The 12,183-nt window shown below is 35.4% G+C and overlaps 1 protein-coding gene across 2 annotated transcripts in view; it reads right to left on the minus strand.

The window, feature by feature from the left end:
* The window catches only part of LOC134258384 (NAD-dependent protein deacetylase sirtuin-2-like), a 29,104-nt gene extending 21,248 nt beyond the window's left edge, over positions 1-7,856 (minus strand). The window contains exons 1-4 of one of the 2 annotated variants that reach the window (XM_062740913.1): positions 7,426-7,856; positions 6,805-6,866; positions 6,677-6,701; positions 6,328-6,486 (exon numbers count right to left, since the gene is read on the minus strand). In XM_062740913.1, coding sequence (XP_062596897.1) covers positions 6,328-6,486; positions 6,677-6,701; positions 6,805-6,866; positions 7,426-7,456 — 277 coding nt within the window. In that variant the 5' untranslated portion in view covers positions 7,457-7,856. Of the gene's footprint in view, positions 1-6,327; positions 6,487-6,676; positions 6,702-6,804; positions 6,870-7,425 lie in introns of both variants that reach the window. The other variant, XM_062740912.1, reaches the window with a different exon arrangement.
* Between the last annotated feature and the right edge of the window lie 4,327 nt (positions 7,857-12,183).

The raw sequence follows: 12,183 nt of genomic DNA on the forward strand, positions 1-12,183 counted from the left end.
AGATTCTGGTTGGTACAGAACTAAAACAGAGATAAACTTACCTGTAGAGTGTAGAGATGCTGGTTGATACAGAACTAAACCAGAGATGAACTTACCTATAGAGATTCTGGTTGATACAGAACTAAAACAGAGATAAACTTACCTGTAGAGTGTAGAGATGCTGGTTGATACAGAACTAAACCAGAGATAAACTTACCTGTAGAGATTCTGGTTGATACAGAACTAAACCTGAGATAACCTTACCTGAAGAGATTCTGGTTGATACAGAACTAAACCAGAGATGAACTTACCTGTAGAGATTCTGGTTGGTACAGAACTAAAACAGAGATAAACTTACCTGTAGAGATGCTGGTTGATACAGAACTAAACCAGAGATGAACTTATCTGTAGAGATTCTGGTTGATACAGAACTAAAACAGAGATAAACTTACCTGTAGAGTGTAGAGATGCTGGTTGATACAGAACTAAACCAGAGATGAACTTACCTATAGAGATTCTGGTTGATACAGAACTAAACCAGAGATGAACTTATCTGTAGAGATTCTGGTTGATACAGAACTAAACCAGAGATGAACTTATCTGTAGAGATTCTGGTTGATACAGAACTAAAACAGAGATAAACTTACCTGTAGAGATTGTGGTTGGTACAGAACCAGAGATAAACTTACACAAAACTTCTGGTTGATACAGAACTAAACCAGAGATGAACTTACCTGTAGAGATGCTGGTTGATACAGAACTAAAACAGAGATAAACTTACATGAAGAGATTCTGGTTGATACAGAACTAAACCTGAGATAACCTTACCTGAAGCATAGACTGACTGTTGAAGAGATAAGACGTGTTTTTATGAGCTCTTACCTGTACCCAGCTGATAAGTAAAAATGATCAAGAAATCATGGATCTTAGTGTAAATTCTAATCTATTTAAATCAATTTGGAACTCATTTAGTGTATTATCACAATCTTTTACTGGAAAGGATAACGAACTGGATTTAACACCACCAGTGAGTATACCAGACTTTCTCCAGATTAAGTTCAACAAAGAAAGTGTGACTATCAACTATGATGGCCAGAAACATGATTTTGTTCTGTCTGTGCTCCAGAAAATGCTCTTATTTCATGGAAATAACAAGAAAAACGGGTGCATATACAAGTCTGCATGTGAGTCAGTAACAGTAACGATTTACAAAAGTACTAATACTATCCTCATTCAAGGGTCTAGAGCCTTTGAATGGTACAGTAGTGAATTCCTGAATGAAATGAAGAGTCAACCTGATATGCATAATTTAACCGAAGATGCTAATTATAGTGATACGGAATGCAAGCTGGTTATTCAGCAACCATCTCCATATTTTGCATCCACCCCTAAACCTACCTACAAATCTGGAAAAAATGAAAAACTTGATATGGACTCTAATTGTGATCAATGCAGCAGTGCAGAGATCATCAAACAACTCTCTGAAATGGTTGCAACCTTAACACAGGAAGTTGATAATCTGAAAAAGCAGTTGCTTCCAAAAGGAGAGAAATGTAAAAGTACTTCAACCCAGACATCAAATAAATCTCTGAAACAGAAAGGAACGACAACTGAAGATCTCCCAGTATCAAACGGAGTCTCCAGACACACACAGTGCGCCATTACTGCCACCAAGACAGATTCAAGCACATCCACGGATGCAGAATCCTATCCCTATTTGCCACAAAGCCAAAAGACGGAGAAAATACGGAGACAACCAGAAGATGGAAAATCTGTGCTTTTGATTGGGAGTTCAATCCTGCAGAGAATCAAAACCCGAGGATTACTGTCCTGTGTACAAGTTAGCACAAACAGAGGAGCCCAAGTTTCTCATATTCGTGCAAAATTAGCAAAGATGAATGTCTGCTCCTATAATGATGTGGTTATTCTTGCTGGAGGAAATGATGTCGGAAACAACCGCGACAGGGAGGCCATTGAAAATGATTTTGTGGAAATTATCACCGATCTCAAGTCCCGGAATTCTAATGTCCAAGTGTATATTTGTGAAGTTTTGGCCAGGAAAGATATCAATGTTTGTGAAATTAATAATGTAATTCGAAATGTTTGCGAGGAATATGGAGCTACAGTGATATCGACATCACAGGTGTTCAAGCAAGAGAAACCTCGCCCGGAATTATACTGGAAGGACGGAATCCATCTCTCTGACAAAGGGACATCTTCGTTTCTCAGGATCATACAAGGACATGTGAACATTTTGAAATGCGACAGAGTACAATTAAGGCCGCCTTAATACTTCCCGAAAATACACCTGCCCATTCTGTGGTGAAGAGGGTCATTCCGCACGGAACTGCAGGCATGGGAGGAAAGTTACTTGCTGGAAATGTGGTGAAATAGGTCATAAACTTAAATTTTGTGGATATTAGGGAATCGGCGATGAATGTACAGCCGTTATTACAAATAACAATTATCCTCGTTGTAAAAACCTTTATGAAGAACTTATAAACTTATGTCAAGAATGTAATAACGAAAAATGTAAATGTTCAAAGTCTCTCTTAGACCTTCATTCAAACAAGTCACATACCCCTACAAAATCTGTTAATTCACTATCAAAAAAGGAAAATTCAGAAAATTATACAAACAAAAAAGTCGCTAATAAAAAGGATACAAATCACCCTCCCGAAAAATCTAGAAATTCACAATCATTCAAATCTGTTTCACAAGTAAAGAAAACAGTTCCTTTGACCCGTAAAAATGATACCCAAACAACACAAAATAACCAAGGATTTGGATTGGTAAAAAAAGGTTTACGATTCGGGAATTTAAATGTTTGTCATATTATTCCAAAAATTGACGAAATAAAACTATTGCTCCAAAATAGACAAACTTTAGACATTTTAGGTGTATGTGAAACTTTTTTGACCGAGCAGATAGGCAACTCTGAATTAAATATTGAGGGCTTTGTTTTTGAAAGAAAAGATCGTAAACTAAAGGCAGGTGGTGGAATTTTAATATACATTTCAAATGATATTTCTTATAAACGTAGAACTGATTTTGAAATCAGTAATATTGAATCAATATGGCTAGAGATAAATCTAAAAAATTCAAAACCTATATTTTATTGCTCTGCTTATCGTCCACCATCTGCCCCCTCCTGCTGGGCGGAGGACCTAGCAAGGGAGGTGAACTGTGCCTCCTGCTGTGACGATACTGAAATAATTTTATCAGGTGATTTCAATATTGATCTAATGAAAGACCCCCCACAATACTGGACATCTGCTTTAGAAGAGTTTGGACTTTCGCAGATAGTTACTGTTCCTACTAGAATAACAAGTACCTCAAGTACTTTAATTGATCATTTTTATACAACCAAACCGGAAAACATATGTGAAACAAATGTGCCCCCTATCGCTATTTCTGACCACTATCCTGTATGTTTGACACGGAAAACTAACTGCATACAGCGTAGAGGAAAACATACTGAAATCCAATACCGAGATTTTAAACAATTCAATGAAAATGAGTTTCTAAGAGATTTAGAAAATGCAAATTTTAACACTCTTCTTGAACTAAAAGACCCAAACGAGATAATGAATAAATTTTATGAAATATATAATGATATTCTAAACAAGCATGCCAGAGTAAAAACTAAAAGAGTCAAGAATGAAACTCGACCTAAATGGCTTACACAGGAAATAAATGATGCTAGACATTTACGCGATACATATCATTTACAAAGGAATTCAGAAAATTACAAAATTTGGAGAAATAAAGTGACACAGTTAATAGATCAAGCGAAATCAAAGTATTACAAATCAGCAATTGAAGAAAGCTCAAGTCCTAAAGAAATGTGGAGTTATTTAAACCATTTGGCATCTAATTCCAAAAATTTTACGCCTAGCCGTATTACACAAAATGGTTTAGATTTTGAAGATTTACAGGATATTGTTGATATTTTTAACAAACACTTTACGGAAATATCCTGTAAATTATTAGCAGATATGTCTGTAGAAAGTTTTGATCCAGAATTATTAAATCGATACACAGAAACTAAACTAGGGAAAGAAAATGTTTTCAGTATTAATGAAATAAGTGAATTTGAAGTATTGAATATGTTGAATACACTTGATGTAAACAAGTCAGCCGGTATAGACTTTATCGGACCTCGTCTTCTAAAACTTTCGGCAAATGTTATATGCAAATCTATTACACATCTTATAAATGCTAGCATCACTAATGGAGTATTTCCGACCCGTTTAAAACAAGCAAAAGTCACTCCTATTTTCAAAAATGGCGACCACGCAGATCCAGGGAACTACAGACCGATATCCATTCTTCCAACATTATCAAAATTAGTTGAAAAACACATAGCCAATCAAATACGTAACTTTGCCTCTAACTTTGATCTTTTATTTAAATCACAATCTGGATTTCGAGAATTTCATTCATGTCAAACGGCCCTTACAAAACTTACAGATAATTGGCTACAAGCTATGGATCAAGGAAATCTAGTAGGCATAACTTTCATTGATTTTAGCAAGGCATTTGATTTAATTAATCATGATATACTTATAAGTAAACTTCAATCATATCACTTTGATCAAATGGCTATTAAATGGTTTCATTCTTATTTAACCTCAAGGACTCAGTGTGTAAAAATAGGAACATATTCCTCTGATTTTTTGCCCGTCACAGCAGGAGTACCCCAGGGATCTATCTTAGGTCCCCTATTATTTTTATTGTATATAAATGATCTCCCTTTACATGTAAATAGAACAGATATTGATATGTTTGCTGATGATGCAACCTTACATACATATCATAAAAATATAGAAGGTATTGAGAATGCCCTAAACTTTGATTTGTGTGAGATTGAAAATTGGTGTTCCAAAAATCAAATGGTGTTAAATACCAACAAGACAAAATGTATGCTTATGGGAACACAACAAAGAAAATCAAGAATAAATTCCCCTGAACTAAATTTATATGCTTCAAACAAATTTATTGAAAATGTTGAATCTGAAAAACTTCTGGGAGTGCATATTGATCATTCATTGCGCTATAATCACCATATTGACTCAGTTTGTAAATCTTTGACATATAAATTATATACTTTACGCAAAATTAAAAAATTTCTTCCCTTACACACAAGAAAACTATTCTATAATGCATACATTCTGCCTTCTATGAATTATTGTCTTACTATTTGGGGTAATGCGCCAGGTGCTGGCATAGATAGAGTTTTTAAATTGCAAAAAAGGGCAGCCCGGATTATATTAGATGTGGCTTATGATGCCCCTTCACTACCATTATTTGAAAAACTTGGATGGCTGACCATATACGAGTTGATCGATTTTCATAAATATGTACTACTGTACAAAACACTTCATGGTATGGCACCTACCTATTTAAGAGACTCTTTTGAATTTATTTCTTCTAATAATTATGTTCTACGATCTGAAACAAACTATGACCTTCAACTTCCGAAATATCGAACAAATCAATTTAAAAATTCTTTTCATTATTCTGGTGTTCATTTATGGAACAAATTACCTTTGTATATACGTTTTTCACAGAATTTACACACATTTCGTAAAAATGTTGAAACATTTATTATAAAGTGTCGCAACTAAAATGTCCTAAAAATGTATTTTTACGTCATATTGTATTATTTATTTATTATTGTAAAATGTTTTTATTATTGTACATGTATTATTGGGAACATGCTAAGAGGGCCCCGAGGAAGACTAGTGCATTGCACTAATCGGGTTACCCTCTCAAAATAAAGTATTATTATTATTATTATTATTATTATACAGAACTAAACCAGAGATGAACTTACCTGTAGAGATTCTGGTTGATACAGAACTAAACCAGAGATGAACTTATCTGTAGAGATTCTGGTTGGTACCGAACTAAAACAGAGATAAACTTAGAGTGTAGAGATGCTGGTTGGTACCGAACTAAAACAGAGATGAACTTACCTGTAGAGATGCTGGTTGGTACCGAACTAAAACAGAGATAAACTTACCTGTAGAGATTGTGGTTGATACAGAACTAAACCTTATCTGTAGAGATTCTGGTTGGTACAGAACTAAAACAGAGATAAACTTACCTGTAGAGATTGTGGTTGATACAGAACTAAACCAGAGGTAAACTTACACAGAAAACTTCTGGTTGATACAGAACTAAACCAGAGATGAACTTACCTGTAGAGATTCTGGTTGGTACAGAACTAAACCAGAGGTAAACTTACACAGAAAACTTCTGGTTGATACAGAACTAAACCAGAGATGAACTTACCTGTAGAGATTCTGGTCTTCTCATTATACAGAACTAGGAAAAACTTACATGTAGATATTCCAGCACCTGCCATTGTTATGATATTTTTAGCCTTTCCCTCGGAGATCAATTTTGCTATTCCTTCCATGTCGACTGTAGATAAGACTTGTTTTGGCGGAGGTCGAAGTCCCAGGGCTTTGGCAAAATATTCTTTTAAATATTCCTGATCTGTATGAATGCACATTTTTAAAATAAAGTCAGAAAAGAGACCGAGGTACAAAAATTACTGTCTTTCAAATATTTAAAACTAAAATTTTTTTTTTAATCTTAACATTGTTTATACTGATTACATATATTTCACTTTATTGAAAAGAATAATAAATTGTGTGTCAGTAATCTTGTAAAAGGGGACACAAACCTTTACTAAATTCCTTTTTGGATACCTGAAAATTACAAATTGTTACTTTAATTCAAATACATATATGATTTGATGACAATTCTATGAACAGATCACTCTTTTGAAATACAGTTTTAAAAATAATTGACCTTTTCTTTGTTTTCCTGACCGGTGGCCAGACTGGAATCAGCATGTTTATCATCCTTTATAGCTACTAAAGAAGGAAAAGATGGACAAATCAGTAAACCACGTCATACATATGTAATTATCTATATATAGAATCTATTCTATTGTCTCTCAGTGACATGAAGAGGGAGTAAGGACTAATATCATTTATTTTAACATCAAAGAAAAAGGTTTCTCAAATTTTAGTAACATGATTAAAAGCTAATAATAATTCATAATAATTATAAGTATGTGCATTTTAATCACATTGATATGCTGGATGTTATGGACAATTGTTTCAGAATCTTATGGTTGATCTATACTAATCCGACACATGTGAAAACACTGATGCCATATTTTGGCTTATTTTCCGAAACACAGGTATATTTAAAATATATTTTTTTATAAGCATAAACTCTTAGAGGCATTTAAATATATATTAATAAAAGTAAAAAAAAATATTCTCCGGCCTTTATAAATAGCATAAAGCCTTTTAAAATAATTGAATAGTTTGTGAACAGCACATATTCCAGTCAAAGTAGACTGTGTATTTAAATATATCTATGAAATATAACTGTTATCGATACTTTACAATGTATACTTACTATTGTCGATACTTTTTGAATCTGTCATCATTGAGAATTGAATTTTAGTACTAATGGAAAAAGACAAGAAAGGTTATCTTTTACTGACCTCCCTATTTATAATGATTAGAACGATCATATATCAATCTTCGTTCTGTGACTCACTTCCTTGATGGTTTTTCCTGTCTTTAAATTAAAGGATTAAGTTAGACTTAAATTTTTAGTGTAATTTTTTTTGGTTTGTTTATTATTTTCATCCGTAAATATAAGTGCAATCATATTGGGCGGTTTTTATGCGCATATACTTAGACGTGTGTTTTCATCGTCTCAAGTTTATCAATATTGCATGCCATAAATCAATGGTGTTCCACTTTGTCCTGCTTCGTTGCTGTTTACAAACAACCTGTCACTTTTAATGAACCCCGATCCCGATCGTATTTGAAAGTGATCGAGACTTGCAATATTTGCTGTGAACAGTAAACTGTTAATTTTATTTTCATTTTAATGTTTCATAATTATTTACAACAAAAAGCCATATCTACCAGAACTGTCAGATTTGGTCCTTTTATAAATAAAACCTAGCAGGATAGGGGGGGGGGGGGTGCTCAAGGGGTGGGGGTGGGGATGGAAAAAAGTGCTTTAATTTTTGCTTGCCATAATCCTCCTCTAAAATAAGCTTTCTCTACTTCAATCCTACAATCCTCTATTTTTACATTTACAGACCTGTGACAAGACTTTTCTGATTGTATTTACTCCATGACCTTGAAGTTGAAGTTTAATCTACTTTTCAAAGACATTTACAATATGCCATAAATGTATTTATTGTATCACTGCAACCCCAACAACAAAACCAACTAGAACTGTCCAGAAGGACAAAATACCCCCCCCCCCAAACCCCACCCCCCGCGCTGGGTTTTTCATGCCAAATCATGAATATTTTATGGATCTAAGAGAAGAGAGAAATGCTAATACATTTTTAGTGCAAATGTAATTGCTCATGATATATTTTATGAATGAAACGAAGGCGCAGCTTAATAAATAAAAATAAAGATACAGACCAGACACAAATTATGAACTTTTTATGTCAGTGTCCTTGAACTCGCATAAATGGTCTTGGGTCAAGGTCATGACACAAACCTCAGGTCATAAGCAATCTTTGTGTAAATGAGGAATCATCCAAGTTTATCCATAAGAAAGATATGGACCAGGCACAAATTATGAACTTTTTCCTTTCAGTGACCTTAAACTTGCACAAATGACCTTGGGTGAAGGTCATGACACACCCTCAAGACATAAGCAATTTTTTCTGTGTAAATGAGGAACCCTCCAAGTTTATCCATAAGAAAGATATGGACCAGGCACAAATTATGAACTTTTTCCTTTCAGTGACCTTAAACTTACAAAAATGACCTTGGGTCAAGGTCATGACACACTCTCAAGACATAAGCGATCTTTGTGTAAAACAGGAACTTACCAAGTTTTCCATAAGAAAGATATGTACCAAACATGAATTATGATTTTGTTCCTTCAATGACCTTGAACTTGCACAGATGACCTTGCATCAAGGTCATGACACACCCTAAGGTCATGAGGGATCTTTGTGTGAAATAGGAACTTACCAAGTTTATCCATAAGCAAGATATGGACCAGACACAAATTATGAAATTTTTCATTCAGTGACCTTGAACTTAAATGACCTTGGGTCAAGGTCATAACAAACCCTCAGGTCATAATCCATCTTTGTGTGAAAAAGTTGATTCAAGTTTTTCCATAATAAAGATATGTATCAAACATGAATTATAAAATTTTTCTTTCAGTGACCTTGAACTTGCACAGATGACCTTGGGTCAAGGTCATGACACATCCTTAGGTCATGAGGAATCTTTGTGTGAAATAAGACCTTACCAAGTTTATCCTTAAGAAAGATATGGACCAGACACGAATTATGACATTTTTCTTCCATTGACCTTGAACTTCCCCAAATGACCTTGGGTCAAGGTCAATTTTTGTGTGAAGAAGTAGAATCTTATGTTCCTCCTTAAGAAAGATATGGACCGGACACGTTTGCACAGACAGACAGACAGACGGACAAGCTGATTCCAATATACCCCCCCCAAACTTTGTAAGGTACCACACTTCTCTGAAGTTGTCCGTTTTACATGTATATTGTCCCCCGCTGAAAGTGGGGGATATTAATTTTGGTCTGTTGTCCGTCCGTCTGTAGTTATGTCTGTGCGTAATGCTTTCGATCTTTTCCATGTGATATCTCGAGAAGCCTTTGAGCTATTTGCAATGAAATTTTACACAGTAAATCTCCATGGCCTAAGAAAGATCCCTATTAATTTTGAGGTCAAAAGTTCAAGTTCATAATTTTTTTTTAAATGTCTGTTTTAACAGTTAATTCATTTCTGCACAAAATCTCGATATTGAAAACTTTGAGCTTTTGCAATGATATTCTATACCACAATTCCCTATGGCTTTAAAAGAATACCCCTATTAAATTTGAGGTCAAAGTTCAAGGTCTTAAATTCACACATATTATGAGTGTGTGTAAAACTTTCATTTCCGGGCGATATCTTAAGAAGCCTATAAGTTTTTATGAGCCCGGATTGAAAGATCCGAGGCGTATATTGTTTTTGTCCTGTCTGTCTGTCTGTCTAGCTGTCTGTTTGTCTGCAAACTTTAACCTTCGCCATAACTTTTGAACCATAAAAGATAGAGACTTCATATTTGGTATGCATACACCACTGATTAAGCTCTTTTAAATGAAACATGGTCAATGACCTTGTGACCTTGACTGTGACCTATACGCTAAATATAGCTTTTTTATCGGCAAACTTTAATCTTCGCTATAACTTTTGAACAAAGAAAGATAGAGACTTAATATTTGACATGTATACTCCACTAATTAAGCCCTTTCACATGACACCACGGTCAATGACCTCGTGACCTTGACTGTGTCCTATATGCTAAAAATAAGCTTTTTTGAACCTTCACCCATAACTTTTGAACTATGAGAGATAGAGACTTCATATTTGGTATGCATACTTCACTAATCAAGTTTTTTTTTCAAATGACACCAAGATCAATGACCTTTTGACCTTCACTGCTAAAACTAGAACTGTCCAAACGGGACAAAATACCCCCCGCTGGGTTTTTCAGAGGTAAGTTTTTCCATAATAAAGATATGCATCAAACATGAATCATACAATTTTTCTTTCAGTGACCTTGAACTTCCCCAAATGACCTTGGGTCAAGGTCATGACACACCCTTAGGTCACGGGGCAATCTTTGTGTGAAATGAGAACCTACCAAGTTTATCCATAAGAAAGATATGGACCGGACACGAATTATGAAATTTTTCTTCCAGTGACCTTGAACTTCACAAAATGACCTTGGGTCAAGGTCATGACACACCCTTTGGTCATGGGCAATCTTTGTGTGAAATGAGAACCTACCAAGTTTATCCATAAGAAAGATATGGACCAGACACGAATTATAAAATTTTTCTTCCAGTGACCTTGAACTTCCCCAAATGACCTTGGGTCAAGGTCATGACACACCCTTGGGTTATAGGCAATCTTTGTGTGGAGTAATAGATTCTTATGTTCCTCCGTAAGAAAGATATGGACCGGTCATTTTTGTACAGACAGACAGACTGACGGACGGACAGACAGGCAGACAGACGGACAAGGTGATTCCTATATACCCCCCCAAACTTCGTTTGCGGGTGGCATAAATATAGGTTTTTTTAACTTTGTTGCCGCTGGGCGCATAGTGTTTCACAAACACATCTTGTTACAATTAAATTTCATACCATACCTCCCTCTGACCCCCCCCATGCCCTTCTGTCTGTCCCTCCATTCGTGTCTGTAACACTTTCATTTCCAAGCGATATCTCGAGAAGCCTTTGAACTTTTGCAATCAAATTCTACATAACTCCCTATGGCCTAAAGAAAACACCTATTGGTTTTGAGGTCAAAAGGTTTTAGTAGATGCTTAATTAGACACATTAGGTTTTTTGTAAAATTTTGCCAATGTAGGACGTGATGTAAACATGTATACGTTATGTATTTAACCTTGTGTTTGCATTTAATTCATAATTTTGTCAAGTTCATCAATAGCCTAGAGGAAATGTAACAGAGACATTTTTTCTCCTCTGCTGGGGATTGAACCTGCGGCCTCTGACTTGCCAGTCCAGTGCTCTACCAATTGAGGCAAAGGGTTAACCCACTAGCTAAAGCTAGTAGGATGCCATGTATCTTACACTACTACATTGTCCCCCTCCAGAGAATGAGATGTCCACATCTCTTTCGGAGTGCCGACACCTGTGGGGCGAAGTTCTAGGGGCAATCACTTTCACATGCCAGAGAACAGCCAGGTTCCAACATGGGTGCCAATGTACAGAAACAATTTTTTCGCCTCTGCTGAGGATTGAACCCGGGGCTTCTGGCTTGCCAGTCCAGTGCTCTACCAATTGAGCTAAAGGGTTAACCCACTAGCCCAAGCTAGTAGGATGCCATGTATCTTACACTACTACAGAAAGATTCTCACTTTGTATGCAAAAGGCCCCCAGTTCAAATCCCGTTTGAGCCTTTTTCGTAATTTTCTTTATCAATTACTGAAGATAGTATTTAGCATCTGAAATGAAGAATTTATGACACATGACGTGTACAAACTATTATAATAATTGTGTGATAAATATTTTATATTAAGGTTCATAACCCCTCTGCTCACTCGTATAAATGCTGCTTGAATCTTAATGATTTTCCAAAAGAA

This window comes from Saccostrea cucullata, unplaced genomic scaffold, assembly GCF_032062105.1.
Source record: "Saccostrea cucullata isolate Sc308-1 unplaced genomic scaffold, CSIRO_AGI_Scuc_v1 ctg4, whole genome shotgun sequence".
NCBI classification, from domain to species: domain Eukaryota; kingdom Metazoa; phylum Mollusca; class Bivalvia; order Ostreida; family Ostreidae; genus Saccostrea; species Saccostrea cuccullata.